Source organism: Emys orbicularis, chromosome 2 (genome assembly GCF_028017835.1).
Source record: "Emys orbicularis isolate rEmyOrb1 chromosome 2, rEmyOrb1.hap1, whole genome shotgun sequence".
Lineage (NCBI taxonomy): Eukaryota > Metazoa > Chordata > Testudines > Emydidae > Emys > Emys orbicularis.
Window position 1 is genome coordinate 271103375 of NC_088684.1, and position 22348 is coordinate 271125722.

Here is a 22348-nt window from a genome sequence, read left to right on the forward strand (position 1 = left end):
TCTATGATGGATACCTCCCACCCCCATGTCTCTTAGTACTGAATTCTGGAGATTGCATTTCACACTCTCTCCCCTCCTTACCAGTTTTGTTCTTTCTTCCTTCAAGACTTAGACTTTAGCTCTTTCACTTTGTATGTTTGTTTACTCATTTCATTCCTTTATCTTGTCTTGCTTCCATATAAACAACTTCTTTGCTTCCCTCCATCTGCCTTCTTTGAAAGGGAATACTCATTAGGGGGAGCCCTATTCATGTTCTCATTACCTCAGTCCCTTTCTTTTTGCCAGCCTCCAGGGATATCCCATTTGTTTTCTTCCTCTCTTGTAGAACCGCATCTCTTCCTGAATGCATCCTTTTCTCCCAGTTTTCCTCTCCCTACTTCCCACAGTCATTCTCCTTCCAGTACTTCCCCCCTCCCCCCCCCCCAGTAAGCATGAAAGTCCTGCAGAGCCAGAGAGACAATGAATTGATAGGCTAGACAAGTAAATTGCACCAGCACAAAGGAGCACACATGGGGGTACGGCTTTTCAGAAGATGGCCATAATAAAGGAACAACTACCCAGGCTCTAATCCTACAAGGTTCTGGGCACCTTCACCTCCCAGCAACATCTGAACTGGGCCCACAATCAACGTACTACAGTTCTAAAACTGTATCGCTCTCAAGCTGAAATGAGCTATCAGTACCTGCTTTCACTTGCATTTTAGGGCCCAGTCATGCAAGGTGCTGCAGGTCATTATTCCTATCAATGGGAATGAATACCCCTTAGCACCAGGGATCAGGAGTTTTTGTATTGCTCATAGAAGGGCTCAGTAAAGTCCCTACGGACACAGGTCATGCTGTTAGTAACGTCAGAATGCAATTTATATTTTCTGTACTGACATTCCCTAACCTAAAACTTCAAACACCACTCTCTCATTAGCAGTTATAGTACATGAACTTCAAAGGCCACGCAGTCAACATTTTACAAGATATGTGGAGAAGGGACCAAATACTGTTCACTTTTTCAACAGGTCTACTCACATGAGAAAAGCTCATCCGTATTTAAAAGTCGACAGCTTCTAGGTGTTGGTTTTTCTTTTCTTTATGTGCTAAATGTTACCAACGTTAAAAAAAAATACAAAGAAGAAACTGAAGTGGAAAATAAATAACCTTTTATGTAACCAATGCCTGTTAACATACAGTATATAGTGCAACAAAGTGATTATACAAATCTTCTTTGATCTAGCAGTAACATCTGGAAACAATTTTAGAAAACAACTAGGGCTACAGTAGAAAAATCTGCAACTGCTAAAATATTTTGATCAGTGGAAGAAACTGGATGTTCCCTGTTAGTTTGAAATTTGTCCATTTCTGGATAGCTTTGGACTTTGACTCATTTCCCTTTTACTAGTTTGTTAATAACAAACATTACAAGGCTCAAGCACAGCACTGCTTCCAAGCCCTTTTAAGTTAAATGCCCCTTCTCAGAGATCTGCTGGATAATGTAATTCAGCACTGAGGCAGTTTAATTTTTTATTTGTCTTCCAGCACCAGACTTGCTGAGCCATTACAGTGACTCAACCAACATTTTCTTTGTTACAACTGGGATAGGTCATCAAAAAAAATAGAGCAGATGCCCCAAAATACCTTTCAGAACTTCCTTATACTATCTTTCCCCACCCTTTTGATTTTGTTACTGCTTGCAAAATATTTCTGAGCAAGAACAGCTATGCAATGCTCTAGATTTATATTAAGAAAATTCCATTTTATTTTCAGTGTATTAGGTCAGTACTGTTGTACATTTAATTCAATTAATATTTACATGAAAAAATTTGTTTTCGAGGGAAAAAATGTTTTCTTTTGAAGCAGCTGCTCATTGGCCTAAACAAAAAGAAATGTTAAGGCAACATGAACCATATTGTGTATATCATCTTCATCTTTTCTTTTCCCTTTTAATCCAGCTTGTTTTGCCTAATGTCAGTTTAAGTGTACTAACATGCAAAGAGATGTCATAGTCTATAGCACAAATAAGAACGTTACCTCCAATGGCATTTTTTTAAAAACAGCATAAACATCTGCAACCATTAGTCCTATACACTTTAACCTTTCTATGAGATTCAAATGGTTTCCCACTGGTTTAAGTCTATCACCTAGAACAGTGTTTCTCAACCTGGGGGTCCTGAGACAGGCTTGGATGGGGGGGGGGTCACAAACAAGGCCAGCATTAGAGGGTAGGAAGCAGGGCAATTGCCTGGGGCCCCACAGCACAGAGGCCCTTGTGAAGCTAATTTACATGTTTCATACCAAAGCCACACGCTGGGGGAGGGTGAGAGGGCAATTTTTCCTAGGGCTCGCAATGTTTCTGAAGTCCAAAGGGGGTCACCAGCACAAAAAGGTTGAGAAACACTAGCCTAGAACAAGGAAGCCTGGCAACTCCCTACAACCCAAGTACAATCTTTAAATTGATCCTCCAAAGTAGATACAATGACTGTTCCCCTTAACATGCCAAGCTCTTTCACAGCCCCCACCTCCCCAGCACTATGAAATACTGTTAATAGATTCTGAATAGAATTTATATATTACACATCGATTTAACTCTCAAACCATTTTCCCCACACACTCCAATATATCATTTCCAATATAAAAGAATATTTATATATTAAGAAGCTCCATAATATTAAGTTAAATAAAAACTCTACACATACCACATACATTATACTGTCCAGCTTAAGGAATATATTTATCAGATTGATAAAAAGATGGGTAGGTACCATACATGAGAGAAACATCCTAATTTTCATGGATTTATTCTTACTAATAATAGTCGATCAGCTATATTCATTATGAAAAGGACAGTCAATGGTCCATCTCTATCTGCAAACTGTATGCTTATAATACTATTTTCCTAGTCTTTATGGTGATGAACTTCCAAACATTAACTTAATATGAACCAACACAGTGTTTCCTTCCTGAGACTGCAGAAAACTCCAACCCCATTGCTGCTGTTTACAGCTTTTGCCAAGCAATAGAGCAAAATTAACAGGCAGTTCAGTTTCATTGCTTCTATTCAGAACCCAACATCAGTAAAGTGGTCAAGAATCATTCTCAGACAACTATGAGCAGCAATGGAGATACCCAGTCATTCAAATCAATCTTTGGCTGGGTGATGTGGCAAATTTTTCAAGCACTGCACATCAAAAGTCAAATACTGGACAGAGAAATTTCAGTCTCAGGTTATCAACTGAAATGAGCAGTGGGTTTTTTCCCTATTCTGAGGCTAGTTTAGGGTAGATTTATCTAGCTTTAAAGGAGGCTCAAGATTTGTGCAAACATTGAATTAAATGATGCCTAATAAAATCAGATTTTTCACTGAAGCAACTGAGCATTTGTCATGTCACTTTTGCTCCTGTGTGCTCTGACCGAGACACCATAGAATACTACAGGGTAAGAAGTGACTGTAGTGTCCCAGCTAATGTGGCCCTTATAAACCTAAGTCCCAATTATGCAAAGTGTAGCAGCATACAGTTCTTGAGTGAGTCAAGTCAGTAGAGTTCCATGCTGACACAGTAGTCCATCCATTCACTATACAATGCAGCAGTAGGACCCTAGAAACCACAGACTGGTTTATATCACTAGGACTGAGTTTTTCAGTAATTATTTTGGGGGTAGAGGTGGGCAAGTGAGAAACTGTTTGTTGCAAGTATCAAAAAAGTGATGGAAATCAGGTGTTTTTTTAAAGTCAGTATCACTGTATCATAACAGACTATCTTTGGGGGATCAGCTTTTAAGCAAACAAACTTATTTTGAAGGGAATGCATGGTTTCTGGTACTTTGTTTTACATGTGCAACGTTGCGAGCACACGACAGAAAAAAGTGCAGCACATTCACCAGGAGTACAAACTTTCCCACACTTCCTGCCAATGCACTTTAGTCCTAGGCACAAAGTTGAAACTTTCAACTTTGGATGGCCCAGCTCTCAAGTAGCTGAGACCCCAGACCCATTTGATGCTTGACCTTTTTGCTTAGACAACCAACAATAATGCCAGTTGTGGTGTGTACTCCGATATCCATTAGCATTTAAGATGCAAGATGACCAATGCACCTTACACAGGTGATCAAATAACTGTCAGATAGAAGCTACTTTCTGTCACTACTGTCCTAGTGTGAATTTAAAACTGACAACTAAGCTTTGTTCCAGACGTTCTATATTACATCACTAACTCTCTCAGACATCTAATCTCCCCCTACCCCCAACATTTTTTTTTTAATTTTCTGGGGGAACAAGGAGGGAAATACATCTAAGGAACCATTGGAAGCATGTCTGCTGCCTCATTTTCACTCACAGACTCAAGCCACAATCTCTGAAAGTTACTCTTAAAATCTTTAGGGTACCAATAGGGGGATTGGAGGTCTTCTTGCTACTATCTCAAGCAGAAGATTACCAGGTGAGATTCTTTAGCCTGTGTTCAGCAGGAGCTCAAATTACATGCTCAAAATGGCCTCTTTAACCTTAATCTACCTATGAATCACTTTTCCCTACCTGGGAGTTTTCTGTACTTTTGGTGGATAATTGCACTTTCATTGGAGGCTACAATTCACCCATTTGATTCTCTCTCTCTTTGAAGCATGCCATCAACCACTCGCTGTCTACTGGCCTCTGACATGGCTTTGTCTCTATCAAGACTCTCAAATATATTCAACTTCTCATTTACTCAGCATATTTACATGTCCAGTCACACACACATCAAACGTTAAGAAAATAATCAACACATACAATTGCTTCCATCATTTTCACCGCCAGAGTAACGGTACATTATCTCCTTTTTATTGTAAACTTTATATTCTTTATATTTTCCAGACACTTACAGCAACAAAAATCAAAGACCAGGTTGGTAGAAATTTAAAAATGAGAACCAAAAAGGGACCTCATATCAAAGCCACTGTAGACTAAAGATACCAGACAGATAATTGGCTCCTTTTTAGGATATATGTTCCAGTTCTTACAAACATATAACTAACTTCTCTGACAAATTTCAGAATCTTGGGTATTAAAGTCAATCTTTTGGTGAAGTTATTCAGTTTGAATTGTTCAGTTGCTTGTGCCCTTAACAGTAGCAGTCCATAATATATATTTTAATCTAGTTGCTATGCCAAATAGTTTATTGGCATCAATCCATGCATTTCCTTTGAAAACCACACACACCCCCAAGATACTCTAGCTCTCAGCTCCTTATTATTCAGTTATATAGGCCAAGTCTTCTTGTTCTTTTTTCATAATTCATACCCTCAAAGTCCCCCTACAACATTCTGATTGCCACCCTCTGTAACTTTTCAATCTCAAAGTCATTCATATAATATTGTGAGCAGAACTACACAAAAACTTCTGCTCTCCCCATAAGTAGGTTTAGGAAAATTTACCTATTGCCTACTAGCCAGGGTAAAATGCATTGGTGCAAGTCATAGTGGTTTATACCAGTGAGTGTTTCTTCATTAGGGGTCTACATCAGTCAAATTACACTGATGTTGCAATACCAGTGGCTAACATCCCAATGGAGACCTGGCCTTAGATTCTGCAAAACTTAATTGCATTCTCCAAAGAAAGATTTCTTCTTATCCTGGGCAAATGGATTGCAAGCCCTTCTTACAATTCAAGAATGCATCATATTGAGAGCTGGGTTTGTTGTGTGGGTTTTTTTGTTTTTGTTTGTTCTGCTTGGTTGTTTTAAAGTTGTTGAGAAAAAGCAGAATATTCATATTTCAACTACACAGCCTTTATTGGAATGTTTAAAAAGAAAGAGTACTTCTAATAAAGCTTTCAAGAAAATGTTTAGACTTTCTGTCACGTTGGCATGGGGATGCAGTCCATCATACTAACAAGTTAACCCATATTTAAATAAAGAGAGATTTTGCATCTATAATGGGAAATATTCACAATTAAAATGTAAAGGGGACTGAATTACTCATTCTTAATTATCAAATACAACTACAGAATGCTAAAAGGCAATAACCAAAGAAATTGAAATATGTTATTCATATGCTATTTAATTTTTTAAAAATAGTAAGGGTTTCTTTTCTGACTCTAATTAATTTCCTGTTTTTAAACAGGTATTGTTTCCACTCCCACCACCTCAATTCAATTCAAATAATTCCAAATGAGAAAAAATAAATTAAAATAAAGGTCAAAGATTAAGTTACACACTCAATATTTTATTAACACATTTACATACATAATTCCAAATAGGGTCTTTAGTGCCAGAATAACTCCATTGGCATTTCCTGATTTGTACAGTATGCATGTAGACGGCTAGTGTTGTGTAGGGATATCAAAACCACTCTTAGTTTAGATCCTCTACTGCTAGTCACAAACTGAAAACTGTGGGAAGAGTGAGCTAAGCTCAGTGTGGTTCTGATCCTGCAAAGACTTACTCATGTGCTTTACACCCTGCAAGAAGCTCTGCTGAAGTCACTGGGACTACGCACAATATGTAAAATTAAGCTGGTGCATACATTTTTGCAGGATTGGGGCCTATAGTCTTATGTAAGTGTTAAAACATTACATAAACTTCTATCAGATTTCTGCTTTCCTGCACGAGGCCATAACTGATGCTAGAGTAGCATGTTTTGGAAAAGTCAGAAAATCTTCAGATGATGTCAACATGATACCAAAAATAAATTTAAAAATCCACACTTGTTCCCTCAAATATATAACTGATTATATTCTTTACCTCCTTTTCTTTTTAAAAAGCGAAGAGCCATACAACTGTTGAACTCCAATACAAAAAGACCATCTAATTTATACTAGAAGGGTGGGGCAGTGACCAAAAAAATCTGACATTACCATCCCTAACTATTTCCATATTACTCTCGCATGAACATCCACACTGTTACTTGGGAAACATTTGGTAAAATCTATCTATATTTATTTACAGAGGTACTCATGGACTCATCACTATATTATCCAAGTGTCTCAATGGAAGATGTGCAATGCATACAATGTCAAACTTCACTTTCAAATTAACTGTAGAAACCCCTAAAAGAAAGGCCTGTGGTCTCAGTTGGGGTAGATTAGTGTTTTCACAACAGAATATCCACATAATAGAAGCCATCTCTTTGTAATTAACACCATTCCAACCCCACACAACTGCAACAAAGCTTACCCCATGCAAAATACACAAAATAAAATAAAAAGCCAACAAGTTCTTTCTAAAACCCAAGATCAAGAGCTCTGAAGGCTAGGAGTGAGCCAAGTTGTAACCTTGCAAATTATCTTTAAATAGTTGATCTGTCAATATATCACATTTCAGAGGTTCTTAATTTTTTTTTTTCATAATGTGGCCACATAACACAGAGCTTTTGTCGTTGGCCCCTCCTCTCTATTTGCAAACATACAAGCAACCATCCTTCCCACTCACTCTCACATAACTTCCCCGTGTTACATACTGCAATTTACTCACATAGAAATATAGTATTAGGAATGTATTTGTAGCTGTCTTTAATGCAATTTAACAGCTGGAAACAAGACTAGCCAGATATTCATTCACAGACCACAGTTTGGGAACCATAGATTTAATATAACGGTATTAATGCAACATTAATATTGTAAAAATTAGGGACCAATCCTGCAAATATTTACTGCCATAAATACTGAACTACTGCTCAGGAAAGAGTAGCATTACGTTCATGAGCCAGGGTTTACAGGGTTGTGTCTTAACTTTAAGAGTGCTTTGGGACATTGTCTTCTATTTGCATATGAAATGCCATGCACATTAATAAAGCTGTATAAATAACTACAGTTGGTATATAGTATCTTGACATCTTTCAGTTAAACTTTTTACTACACCTCTACCCCGATATAACGCTGTCCTCGGGAGCCAAAAAATCTTACCACGTTATAGGCGAAACCGTGTTATATTGAACTTGCTTTGATCCAACGGAGTGCGCAGCCCCCCCCCCGGAGCGCTGCTTTACTGCATTATATCCAAATTCGTGTTATATTGGGTCACGTTATATCGGAGTAGAGGTGTATTTCACTAATCAATGTTGTATGACATTACACTTAAGAGGCATATTAAAAATACACTCGGAAGTAGTGATTGTCCCAAAAAAAAAAAAAAAAATCTTCAGGAAAAAGGAAACAAAAAATGGAAACTTTGGTTGCCCCTTTCCCTATACTAGCCCAGGGGTCTCTTTGGGAAAAAAACCCATGCACATCATTCCAACCCACCAACGCTAATGCCAACAGACTTTAAACTACAGCTTGGTGCAATTTCAGAAAATCTTGAAGTAAAAATTTCTAAACTGAAACTCTGCAATCAAGTCCTGCACAGAAAAAAATTTCAGAAAGGTCAAAAATAATTCAACTACTTGAGCAAAGTTGGGGGGGGGGGGAAGAGAGAGAGAAGCACCAGCCAAAATATCATTAAACAACTGGTCTTTATCAGATTGGTCTGGGAATTAAGTTGATCAGAAATGAAAACTGTTTTGCAGCAAAAAAGTAAAATATTCTAAGTGTATACAGAAGGGCAGATACAATTGTTTGTAAATGACTGTACATTTAATGATACACCCAACTCCATATGGAAACTGTTCTAGACAAGTTGTAATTATTATTAACATCACCAAAAAGCAAGTAAGAAGTCAATTACATTTCCAAACATAAAGGCAATGGATATATTTCCAGCACAGAAGCTCCCTACACTGTCAATTTTTTTCGCAATAACTGGAAAAGTAAACGATTCTCTGTGTTGACATGAGCATTTCTGACACAGACAAGAGGGATCGACTTGCCGTGAAGAATGTGCTGCTTCACATTAGCGATCATCCTAGCAAATAATCCAACAAAACTCTTTAACCCATCCCTAACTTTTTATTCTGCAGCCGATCCTCTTTCCAGCACCTTTCCATTCTCTGGTAGCGCAAGGGACATATTACTTTTTCAGATATAAACATTAGATGCCTGTTGTTTTGTGAACTCCGCACATTTCACTGCTCTTTCCCTCCTGGGCCTGGAGCATCTGGGAAGCCTGGGGCTGGATTTGAACTCTTTGCAGTAACTACTGCTCAGGAAAGAGAAATCATTTTAAAGGAGACTTGCTTTGGGGATTTTAATTTTGTTCTGTTTCAAACACCAGGCTTTGAACAAATGTAACAAAACCTAAAGCATGCGGTTACGCAGCCTTCTCCAGGACAATTAAACTAACAAGATGTGACCCTCGAAGTGACAGCCAATATCCCAGTTTGTATGGACCCTGTGCACTTAGGGTGTATGCAACCAACAAGAAGAAAAACACAGAGAAAGACAGAGCGAAAGGGACCCCCTTCCTCCCCTTTTCAAAAACACACCTACAAGAGACTCACTTGCTCGTTACAAAATAGTAACAAACAAAGAGTTCAGGCCCCAAAACACACAAGTCTTTGCGACTGTATCTCGCTACCGGATAAATCTCAGCTCCCACAGATGGGTACAAAGAAGCCATGTTCAGTTAGCAGCTCCTTTCACACAGACACACGCTCCCTGCCCCCAGGGCCGGGCCGGGCAGCCCAGCAGCGTTTTAAACTTTACTGTCAGGAAAACTAGACCGCTGCACGCAGGAGCAGCAGCTCTTCTGACCCAAACTCCCCGCGCTTCTTCCGTCCCTTGAGCTCTCAGCCAGGTGGGACAGACACAAACTCCACTTCACTCCCCTCCCCGCCCTGGGTAGGGGGGCTGCGGAGGCCAGGCCCCTCCGGCCCCATGCCCACGTCTCTCCCCAGCCAAGCAGCTGCACTTTCCCCCCTTTATCCCCTCCCTCCCCCTTTCCAGGAAGCGCCATATTGATCCCAGGCGCCCTCTCCCTGCTCCAGCTGCTCCTTCCCCCGCTCGCTGCCCCGGGCGCGCACCCTCACCTTGGCGATCGCCTTCTTGTACCTGGTCACCGCTTGCTGGATGAGGCTGAAAACTTTCATGTTGCCGTCCCCGCAGGGCACGACCACCCGGGTCCGCCCGAAGCACACCGTGACTTTCATCCTGCCCCGGCCGGCTGCGGCCCCGCACACGCTGCCCGCCCGCCCGCGCTCGGCCCCCAGCTCCGGGCGCGCTTGGCTCTGCACCCTCCGGCCAGCCGCCAGCCCCGGGCAGGAGCCCGGCCCCAGGGAGGCGACAGCGGCTGCTGCTGCGGACCGGCCGAGTCCCGGGCCGGCGCTGCGGAGGCCCCGCTCACATGCTCGGCCGCCGCCGGGGCGGTGCCAGCGCTCGCTGCTGCCTCTGGCCACCTGTTCCGCGTCTCCTCCTGCGCTCAGCAAGGCGGCGGTGGCGCTTCACTCACACGCGGCGGGGGAAGGGCCGCGCTGTCTCCCCGCTATGGCCGCGCAGGGCATTGCCGCTCGCTCGGCCTCTGGGCCCGGCCCTCTCCCACCCACCGGCGGCAGAAGGGGGGTAGGGTGTGGGGCTGCGCCGCCTGACACATGCCCGGGGAAGGGGGAGGGTCACGGGGCCGAGCCCAGGGGAGTGAAGAGCCGGGAATAGGGACGGGGAAGGGGCCCATGGGGCGCTGTTTACGCGGGGCTCTCCTAAGGGATCTGAAGGAAAGAGGTGACCCCACAGCCGTCTTCTTGCGGCAGTGGGAAGCCCCGCTCAGCCCCAGCGCTGGTGATTCGTGCCTAGCCCGCCCTACAGCGCTTTTCAGCCCCAGACCTCCCTGCCTCCCGCGGGAAGGGGAGTGTTGTATCCCTGCCAAGTCAAGGTGCAAGCAGCCATAGGGGAGAGGAGGAGAGAGGGAGCCCAGCCTAGCTGTAAGGGGGCTCACTTTGACATCCCCCACCACTCCACTTGGCGGGGGCAGGTTTTAAACCTCCCCACCCCCTCCAGATGCCTCTCTTCACACCCTGGCTTCTGCTGCTTTTAGCATCTTGAAATGGGTGCTTTTCCCAAAATGTCAAGGGCCTGTTTTGTCCAAGTAGGTGCGAGCTGCACCACACTCCCCTCTGCCCAGGGCCCTGGCGGCACCTGAGTGTAGCAGAATCCCAGCTTTCATTCTAAACAAGCTCCCAGCCCTGGTCCTTGCAAAGAAAAGCTTGGAACACATGACATGAGTGTAACCAACTACCCCATGCATCGCTATGGGTGTTAACTGCTCCCTGGGGCTAACAACTCCCATCAGAGGACTCCAGGTATAGCAGGAGGAGACAACTGCAGTAGGCCACTAAACAGATGCACTCTGGTCCTTCTGAGGGAAGGGGCCTATGCTGCTGTTCCTGAGGGTGTTCCTGAGTGACCCTGCCTCTTGGAAAGGGGGAGAGAGGTCACTGTCATTCCAGGTGGGGAGCAGGGCCATGACACAAAGGTGGGCTGCAGGGATGAAGCCATGGTGTGCCTACCTCCTCAGGTTGCCTTCCTCCAGCCACCCTCTGTGAAATCAGTTTCTAGCCTAATATTTTGCATGTTCCAGACATGTCAGGTGAAAGAGTCACAGCAGCCATTCTGGCAATTTTTGCTGGCGGACAAAAGGCAGGGAGGACTGGAACAATGCATAAGAGCGCGCACACACAAACTGGATCAGTGTGGGCAGATCCCTGTTGACTTTAATGGGTGTTCACCTGCATGGATCCAAGTGAGGTGGGGATGGAATGAGCCAGAGACAGAAATTCTCTGTTTCCTGCCCCAAGGATCTTTACCAGATCCTAGGTCCCCACAATTTCCCATCTTGTGGCTTATCAACAAGAGGCAGGAGGAGTAGCTATACCTATCTGTTGACAGAGCAGTCTCCAAGCACTCTAAGGCTGTTCTCAGGTGTCATGACTGGGAAGTAGAGGACCCTGAACCCCAAGGAGCTTGGTTAGTCAGTAGGAGACATAGGCCGTTTACAGCAGTGCATGGGGAAATGAACCATTCTCCCTTCTGGTGTTTTCACAGGGTCACCATACAAGACAGATGTGGGAGTACAAGGAATGAGACCATATTCGTCAGCTTGATAAGGGGAAGCATGGGGAGAAAGCACAAACGTGCTTGTTTAAAATGTTAACAAGTGGGCCAGGGAAGCTGACACCATGGGCCGATCACAGCTGAGCATTAACTGCTCAATAGCAAATGAGATGATAGGTTCATAGATTCCAAGGCCAGAAGGGACCATTGTGATCATCTAATCTGACCTTCTATCTAACACAGGCCATAGAACTTCCCAAAATAATTCCTAGAGCAGATCTTTTAGGAAAACATCCAATTTTGATTTTAAAATTGTCCATGATGGAGAATCTACCACAATCCTTAATAAATTGGTCCAATGGTTAATTACTCTTATCACTAAAATTTATCCCTTATTTCCAGTCTGAATTTTTCTAGCTTCAACTTCCAGCTATTGGATCGTGTTATACCTTCTCTGCTAGACTGAAGAGCCCATTATTAAATATTTGTTCCCTCTGTAGGCACTTATAGCCTGTAATCAAGTCACTCCTTCTCCTCATTAAGCTAATGAGTCTACCACTATAATGCATGTTTTCTAATCCTTTAATCTTTCTCTTGGCTCTTCTCTGAACCCTCTCCAATTTATCAACATTCTACTTAAACTGTGGGCACCAGAACTGGACACACTATTCCAGCAGCAATCGGACTAGTGCCAAATACAGTGGGCAAATGACCTCTCTACTCCTTCTCAACATTTCCCTGTTTATGCATTCCAGGATTGTATTAGCTCTTTTGTCTGCTGTATCACACTAGGAGATCACATTCAGCTGATTATCCAACACAACCCCCAAATCCTTTTTGGAGTCACTGCTTACCAGGATAGAGTCCCCCATCCGGTAAGTATGGCCTAGATAAGGATGACAACTGTCCATAAAGGTCCTTGAAAGTGAATACAAGTGCCTTATGTTTGATGCAATAGAGAAGGGAGAGCCAGTGGAGGGATGCAAAGAGAGAAGTGAGATGGTCAACACAATGGGCTGGGGAAATGACTTTCCACCAGCATTCTGAATTGAGATGAGTGTGGCAAGATTGCATTTGTCAAGGCCAAAGAAAATGGATGTTGCAGTAATCAAGACATCAGATGATGAGTCCTTGAATGAGAATTTTAGCTGTGTGATAGACTATAATGATGTCAGAGTTCTTCATCGCTTTTGGATAAATTATTTACAATTAAATATTCTCTGCATAGGAACTGTATGTTCATAATATTATATCTTAACCCTTTAAGTACTATGATATGTACCTGTTATTAGCAGATTTTACTACACTAAGTTCCTGACATGTTTCTTTTCTCAGTGAGTATAACGTTTTTGAAAAGTAATCAGATGGCAATCCTGGAAATTGAACCCTTCAACCCACCCAACAGGTAAAGCCTGGACAAAAGCAGTGTAATCTTTTCTACAGCCCCCTGCCAATGTGTCCACCTCTGATATTGAGATAGCACCTTTTGAAGGTGAGTGTCCTTTTCCACACCCACTGAGTTACTGGCCGGCCTGCTGATACAGCCAGTGAGGATGCCAGGTTTGATTCCTTCCCCTCCCCATCACCCCCAGGAGTCTATGCCAAACCCCTTGAAGTCCATGGAAGTCTTTTCCAGTGGGCTTTGGACAAGCCTAAGACCTGGGCTGAAACAACCAATTCATTTCACATAGGCTACTGGGCAATCATCAGATGCTAACTTTCATCCACTACCAACCTATATTGGATTTGAACTAGTGATGTAGTAGTGAATAAAACTGTATCCCTCTGTAAAAGAGGCAATATGTCTAGCAACGGGTCTACACTTAAAATGCTGCAGCAGTGCTGTTGTAGCACTTCAGTGAAGACGCTACCAATGCCAATGGGAGGGCTTCTCCCATCAGCATAGTTAATTCACCTCCATTGATTTAGCACTGTCTACATGTGGGGTTAGGTCGGTTTAACTGTGTCGCTCAGGTGTGGATTTTGCACACCCCTGAGTGATGTAGTTATACCGACTTAATTTCCCAGTCCAGACCTGGCCTAGTAGTTACAGTAGGAGACAAGCACCTGGAAGTTCTCTCTCCTAAAGGACTGCCACCAAAGAGTGGTGTGCATTTAACCTCTCTGTATTTCAGTGTTCCTATAATTAAAATAGGAATAATACATTTTGCATAGGAATATTTTGAGGCTTACTTAATTAATGTTATTCAGATCATTAAATAAAAGTTTCTGTCTCTCAGATGCATACACATACAAAATATTATATATCCCATTACTCTGATCTGTGTATTGCCATATTATAATATTTTACCATATGCTTATTGTGTAATTTTTCTCTTTTATGAAATAGAAAGGTAAGATTTAGGAAATAAACAGTTCACTTATCCCAGACATATGAGCTGTAAATACACTCCGATTTTTTTTATAGCCATGATTTATTCTTTAAATTTTTTGAAGTTCTCCATTAACCTGCTACTATTGTACTTTCCAGGTGATTGCCAGAGCTGCTGGGAAACATGCAGAGAGGATGGAAGAGTGATAAATCATTGGTTTAATAGACATCAGAGAAACTTGCAGAAGGAGTTGCAAAGAAGTGAAGTCAGTAGAGCTACCCAGAGACTCTATACTTAATAAATAGTTTTGTAGTGGTTCAGTAAATTTTGTAAATGTGCAGTGTTATATATCAGTAGTCATTTCCATTATCTATTGAAACTAGGGCTGTCAAGCGATTAAAAAAATTATTGTGTGATTAAAAAAATGAATCGCGATTAATCGTGCAATTAATCGCACTGTTAAACAATAATAGAATGCCATTTATTTAAATATTTTGGATGTTTTCTACATTTTCAAATATATTGACTTAAATTACAACACAGAATACAAAGTATATAGTGCTCACTTTATATTTATTTTTTATTACAAATATTTGCACTGTAAAAAACAGTATTTTTCAATTCACCTAATACAAGTACTGTAGTGCAATCTTTTTATCATGAAGTTGAATTTACAAATGTAGAATTATGTACAAAAAATAGTTGCATCCAAAAATAAAACAATATAAAATTTTAGAGCCTACAAGTCCTCTCAGGCCTACTTCTTGTTAGCCAATCGCTCAGACAACCAAGTTTGTTTACATTTGCAGGAGATAATGCTGCCCACTTCTTGTTCACAATGTCACCTAAAAGTGAGAACACATGTTCACATGGCACTGTTGTAGCCGGTGTCACAAGATATTTACATGCCAGATGCACTAAAGATTCATATGTCTCTTCATGCTTCAACCACCATTCCAGAGGACATGCGTTCATGCTGATGATGGGCTCTGCTCGATAACAGTCCAAAGCAGTGCAGACCGAAGCATGTTCATTTTCATCATCTGAGGCCTGGTCTACACTATGAGTTTAGGTCGACTTTAGCTGCGTTAATTCGAATTTAGCCTGGACACGTTCACACGACGAAGCCCTTTCTTTCGACTTAAAGGGCCCTTTAAACCGGTTTCTTTACACCACCTCCGACGAGGGGATTAGCGATAAAATCGGCCTTAGGGGGTCGGAATTGGGTTAGTGTGGACGGAATTCGACGTTATTGGCCTCCGGGAGCTATCCCACAGTGCTTCATCGTGACCGCTCTGGACAGCACTCTCAACTCAGATGCACTGACCAGGTAGACAGGAAAAGCCCCGCGAACGTTTGAATTTCATTTCCTGTTTGCTCAGCGTGGAGAGCACAGGTGACCACGCAGAGCTCATCAGCACAGGTAACCGTGATGGAGTCCCAGGATCGCAAAAGAGCTCCAGCCTGGACTGAACGGGAGGTACGGGATCTGCTCGCCATATGGGGAGATGAATCTGTGCTGGCCGAACTCCGAAGCAGTAAACGAAATGGCAAAATATTAGAAAAGGTCTCCAAGGCCATGAAGGACAGAGGCCATAACAGGGACGCACAGCAGTGCCGCGTGAAAATTAAGGAGCTAAGGCAAGCCTACCACAAATCCAGAGAAGCAAACGGAAGGTCCGGGGCTGAGCCGCAAACATGCCGCTTCTACGCGGAGCTGCATGCCATTCTAGGGGGTGCAGCCACCACTTCCCCAACCGTGTGCTATGAGTCCCTCACTGGAGAATCACACAGGGAAGCGGGTTTGGGGTACGAGGAAGATGAGGATGGAGATAATATAGATAGCTCACAGCAGCAAGGAAGCGGAGAAACTGGTTTCCCCAACAGCCAGGATATGTTTATCACCCTGGACCTGGAACCAGTAACCCCCGAACTCACCCAAGACCCTGTGGGCACACAGGGGACCTCTGGTGAGTGTACCTTTGTAAATATTACACATGGTTTAAAAGCAAGCGTGTTTAATGATTAATGATTAATTTGCCCTGGCAATCGCGGCCAGTACAGCTACTGGAAAAGTCTGTTAACGTGTATGGGGATGGAGCGGAAATCCTCCAGGGACATCTCCAGAAAGTTCTCCTTCATGTACTCCCAAAGCCTTTGCAAAAGGTTTCTGGGGAGGGCTGCCTTATCCCGTCCGCCATGGTAGGACACTTTACCACGCCAGGCCAGTAGCACGTAGTCTGGAATCATTGCATAACAAAGCATGGCAGCGTATGGTCCCGGTGTTTGCTGGCATGCAGACAACATCCATTCCTTATCGCTCTTTGTTATCCTCAGGAGAGTGATATCATTCACGGTCACCTGGTTGAAATGGGGCGATTTTATTAAGGGGACATTCAGAGGTGCCCCTTCCTGCTCTGCTGAACAGAAATATTCCCCGCTGTTAACCACGCGGTGGGGGGGAGGGGTGAAGTGACCATCCCAGAGAATTGGGTGTGTGGGGGAGGGGAGTTAGTTGGGTTTGTGCTGCATGTTAACCCTGAAACCGCAGCCCCTCCTTTTACATTGCAAACCCATTTTAAATGGCCAACCCAACGGGTGCTTGGTATGGTTAATGAGAGCAGTACTGTTTTAAACCATCCCCACTTGTTAACAAGGTTAAAAAAGCCAAAAGACTGTGTCTTACCATGGCTGCCTGCAAGCTGAAATCTGTGGCCTGGCACTGCGTGAGTGATCTCTCACACCAAACCTGCAGGCTCTCAATATAAGAGGAAAAATGCGACCTTGTAACGAAAGCACATGTGCTGTGTGATGTGAACAGCAAAATCTAACGTGAAAGAGTGTACCCACTGTTCTCTAAAATGTATCTTTTTTAACCACCTCTCCCTTCTCCTCCACCAGCTGCAAATGTTTCTCCTTCACAGAGGCTAGTGAATATTCGAAAGCGGAAGCGAAGGACGCGTGATGAAATGTTTACTGAACTACAGACTGCCTCCCACGCTGACAGAGCACAGCAGAATGCGTGGAGGCAGTCAATTACTGATTTTAGAAAAGCCCAATATGAGCAAGAGGAGAGGTGGCGTGCTGAATCGCGGGCTGAAGAGGAGAAGTTGCGTGCTGAATCGCGGGCTGAAGAGGAGAAGTGGCGTCAGCTTGCACACAGAAGGCAAGAGTCGATGCTCCGGCTGCTGGAGCATCAAACTGATATGCTCCTGCGTATGGTTGAGCTGCAGGAAAGGCAGCAGGAGCAGAGACCGCCGCTACAGCCCCTGTGTAACCAACAGCCCTCCTCCCCAAGTCCCATTGCCTCCTCACCCAGACGCCCAAGAACACGGTGGGGGGGCCTCCGGCCACCCAGTCACTCCACCCTAGATGATTTCCCGAGCAATAAGTTTTAAAGTTTTAAACTGCAGTGTGTCCTTTTCCTTCCCTCCTCCCCCACCCATCCCGGGCTACCTTTGCAATTATCCCCCTAGTTGTGTGCTGAATTAATAAAGAATGCATGAATGTGAAGTAACAATGACTTTATTGCCTCTGCAAGTGGTGCTTGAAGGGGGGAGGGTGGGGGAGGGTGGGGTGGTTGGTTTACAGGGAAGTAGAGTTAACCGGGTGGGTGGTGGGGCGGAGATTTCATCAAGGAGAAACAAACAGAAGTTTCACACCGTAGCCTGGCCAGTCACAAAACTAGTTTTCAAAGCTTCTCTGATGCGCACCGCGCCCTGCTGTGCTGCTCTAACCGACCTGTTGTCTGGCTGCACGTAATCAGCGGCCAGGCGATTTGCCTCTACCTCCCACCCCGCCATAAATGTCTCCCCGTTACTCTCACAGATATTGTGGAGCGCACAGCAAGCAGCAATAACAATGGGGATATTCTTTTCGCTAAGGTCTGAGCGAGTCAGTAAGCTGCGCCAGCGCGCTTTTAAACGCCCAAATGCACATTCCACCACCATTCGGCACTTGCTCAGCCTGTAGTTGAACAGGTCCTGACTCCTGTCCAGGCTGCCTGTGTACGGCTTCATGAGCCATGGCATTAAGGGGTAGGCTGGGTCCCCAAGGATCACAATAGGCATTTCAACATCCCCAACGGTTATTTTCTGGTCCGGGAAGAAAGTCCCTTCCTCCAGCTTTCGAAACAGAACAGAGTGCCTGAAGACGCGAGCATCATGTACCCTTCCCGGCCAGCCCACGTTGATGTCGGTGAAACGTCGCTTGTGATCCACCAGGGCTTGCAGCAGCATTGAAAATTACCCCTTGCGGTTTATGTACTCGGTGGCTTGGTGCGCCGGTGCCAAGATAGGGATATGGGTTCCGTCTATCGCCCCACCACAGTTTGGGAATCCCATTGCAGCAAAGCCATCCACTATGTCCTGCACGTTTCCCAGAGTCACTACCCTTGATATCACCAGGTCTCTCATTGCCCTGGCAACTTGGATCACAGCAGCCCCCACAGTAGATTTGCCCACTCCAAATTGATTCCCGACTGACCGGTAGCTGTCTGGCGTTGCAAGCTTCCACAGGGCTATCACCACTCGCTTCTCAACTGTGAGGGCTGCTCTCATCCTGGTATTCTGGCGCTTCAGGGCAGGGGAAAGCAAGTCACAAAGTTCCATGAAAGTGCCCTTACGCATGCGAAAGTTTCGCAGCCACTGGGCATCGTCCCAGACCTGCAACACGATGCGGTCCCACCAGTCTGTGCTTGTTTCCCGGGCCCAGAATCAGCGTTCCACGGCATGAACCTGCCCCAGTAACACCATGATTTCCACATTGCTGGGGCCTGTGCCTTGTGAGAGGTCTAGGTCCATGTCAATTTCCTCATCACTCTCGTCGCCGCGCTGCAATCGCCTCCTCCTCGGCTGGTCCTGGTTTTGCTTTGGCATGTCCTGGCTCTGCATATACTCCAGGACAATGCGCGTGGTGTTCATAGTGCTCATAATTGCCGCGGTGATCTGAGCGGGCTCCATGATCCCAGTGCTAGCTATGGCGTCTGGTCTGAAAAAAGGCGCAAAACTAGTATCTGAAGGACCAGGGGAAGGAGGGAGGGAGGGAGGGGCGAGTGACGACATGGCGTACAGGTATAGGGAATTAAAATCAAGAAAGGTGGCTGTGCATCAGGGAGAAATACAAACAACTGTCACACAGAATGCCCCCCCCCCGAGATTGAACTCCTAAGCCTGGGTTTAGCGGGCCGTTGATTTGACGGAGGGAGGGGGGAAGGAAATGAATACAGAACAAATCTATTTTTTACATCTTAAGACGACAGTGCAGCATGACTGATAGCCCTCGGCATTTTCTGGGTGCTTGGCAGCAAATACTGGGCGCTTGGCAGTATGATGATGATGGATACCAGTCATAATATACTATTTACTGCCAAAAGGCAAGGGGTTGCTGCTGTGTAGCAATGTAGCCCCACGTGTGCCAGCCACATGTCTGCCAGCACCCAGATCGCCCTCGGCCTCTTCTGGGTGCTTAGCAGACAATACTTGGCAGAAAATAGTATACTACGACTGATAGCCATCATTGTCCGACGAGGACGGTTACCAGTCATAATAAACCATCTACTGCCAAAAGGCAAAAGGTAAGGGGCTGGTGCAATGCAGCCCTACGGCTGCCAGCCCCACAGCTACCAGCATCCCGATCGCCGATGAAGGCTACCAGTCATGCTGCACCGTCTACCGCCAAAAGGCAGTTAGCTGCTGCTGCTGTGTAGCAATGCAGTCCCACGTCTGCCGGCACCCGGATGACATATGGTGACGGTGAGCTGAGCTGAGCGGGCTCCATGCTTGCCGTGGTATGTTGTCTGCACAGGTAACCCAGGTAAAAAGGCGCGAATCTATTGTCTGCCGTTGCTGTGACGGAGGGGAAGGGGCCTGACGCAATGTACCCAGAACCCCCCGCGGCACTGTTTTGCATCATTCGGGCATTGCGATCTCAACCCATAATTCCAATGGGCGCCGGAGACTGCGGGAACTGTGGGATAGCTACCCATAGTGCAATGCGCCGGAAGTCGACGCTAGCCTCGGTACTGTGGACGCGGTCCGCCGACTTCATGCACTTAGAGCATTTTATGTGGGGACACACACAATCGGCTGCATACAACCGATTTCTATAAAACCGGCTTCTATAAATTCGACCTAATTTTGTAGTGTAGACATAGCCATAGTCAGAGGCCACCAGCAGAAGGTTGATTTTCTTTTTTGGTGGTTCGGGTTCTGTAGTTTCCACATCGGAGTGTTGCTCTTTTAAGACTTCTGAAAGCATGCTCCACACCTCATCTCTCTCTGATTTTGGAAGGCACTTCAGATTCTTAAACCTTGGGTTGAGTGCTGTAGCTATCTTTAGAAATCTCACATTCATACCTTCTTTGCATTTTGTCAAATCTGCAGCAAAAGTGTTCTTAAAGCGAACAGCATGTGCTGAGTCATCATCCGAGGCTACTATAACATGAAATATATGGCAGAATATGGGTAAAACAGAGCTGGAGACATACAATTCTCACCCAAGGAGTTCAGTCACAAATTTAAACATTATTTTTTTAACGAGCAACATCAGCATGGAAGCATGTTTAGCATATCTGGCACATAAATACCTTGCAATGCTGGCTACAAAAGTCCCATGTGAACGCCTGTTCTCACTTTATGGTGACATTGTAAATAAGAAGTGGGCAACATTATCTCCCATAAATGTAAACAAACTTGCTTGTTTTAGCGATTGGCTGAATAAGAAGTAGGACTGAGTGGACTTGTAGGCTCTAAAGTTTTACATTGTTTTGTTTTTGAGCACAGTTATGTTCCAAAAAAAAAATCTACATTTGTAAGTTATACTTTCACGATAAAGAGATTGCACTACAGTACTTGTATAAGGTGAATTGAAAAATACTATTTCTTTTGTTTATCATTTTTATAGTTCAAATACACCTTTACCCCGATATAATGCTGTCCTCAGGAGCCAAAAAATCTTACCGCGTTATATCGAACTTGCTTTGATCTGCCGGCATGCGCAGCCTTGCCCCCCCAGAGCGCTGCTTTACCACATTATATCCGAATTCGTGTTATATCGGGTCGCGTTATATAGGGGTAGAGGTGTATTTGTAATCAAAAATAATAATATGCAGTGAGCACTGTACACTTTGTATTCTGTGTTGTAATAGAAATCAATATATTTGAAAAGGTAGTAAAACATCCAAAATATTTCATAAATTTCAATTGGTATTCTATTGTTTAATAGTGCAATTAAAACTGTGATTAATTGCGATGATTTTTTTTTGAGTTAATTGCGTAAGTTAACTGCGATTAATCAACAGCCCTAATTGAAACATAATGTTGCATATTGGAAACGTTCCTGCACTGCTACAAAACTAATTAGCTATAGATTCGGTCACTGGTCAACACTAGTCACTTCATGCACAGCCATGGCTAGAGGTTTTTCATGTTTTTTCTAAAACTATGGCTCCTGCCCTTACTATATGGAACAAGCTTATTGGTGGTTTTCCCAGCCACTCTAGGGCCTGGTCTACACTAGGAGTTTATATTGAATTTAGCGCCGTTACATCGAATTAACCCTGCACCCGTCCACACCACGAAGCTATTTAGTTCGAAATAGAGCTCTTTTAAATTCGACTTCTGTAATCCTCGAAAACGAGAGGAGTAGCGCTAAATTCGAAATGGCAATATCGAATTAGGCTAGGTGTGGATGGAAATCGACGTAATAGCTCCGGGAGCTATCCCACAGTGCACCACTCTGTTGACGCTCTGGACAGCACTTCGAGCTCGGATGCTCTGACCAGCCACACAGGAAAAGCCCCGGGAAAATTTGAATTCCTTTTCCTGTCTGGCCAGTTTGAATCTCATTTTCTGTTTGGACAGCGTGGAGAGCTCAGCAGCACTGGCAACGATGCAGAGCTCTCCAGCAGAGTTGGCCGTGCAATCCAATAGAAAGAGGGCCCCAGCATGGACTGATCGGGAAGTCTTGGATCTCATCGCTGTGTGGGGCGATGAGTCCGTGCTTTCAGAGCTGTGCTCCAAAAGAAGGAATGCAAAGATCTATGAGAAGATCTCTAAAGCCATGGCAGAGAGAGGATACAGCCGGGATGCAACGCAGTGCCGCGTGAAAATCAAGGAGCTGAGACAAGGCTACCAAAA

At 44.2% G+C, this 22348-nt stretch overlaps 1 protein-coding gene across 8 annotated transcripts in view; it reads right to left on the minus strand.

Moving 5' to 3' along the window:
• Window positions 1–9983, minus strand: part of PARD3 (par-3 family cell polarity regulator) — a 658895-nt gene extending 648912 nt beyond the window's left edge. For all 8 annotated transcript variants that reach the window (XM_065400237.1, XM_065400238.1, XM_065400236.1 and 5 more), the window contains exon 1: window positions 9864–9983. In XM_065400237.1, coding sequence (XP_065256309.1) covers window positions 9864–9983 — 120 coding nt within the window. The remainder of the gene's footprint in view (window positions 1–9863) is intronic.
• Between the last annotated feature and the right edge of the window lie 12365 nt (window positions 9984–22348).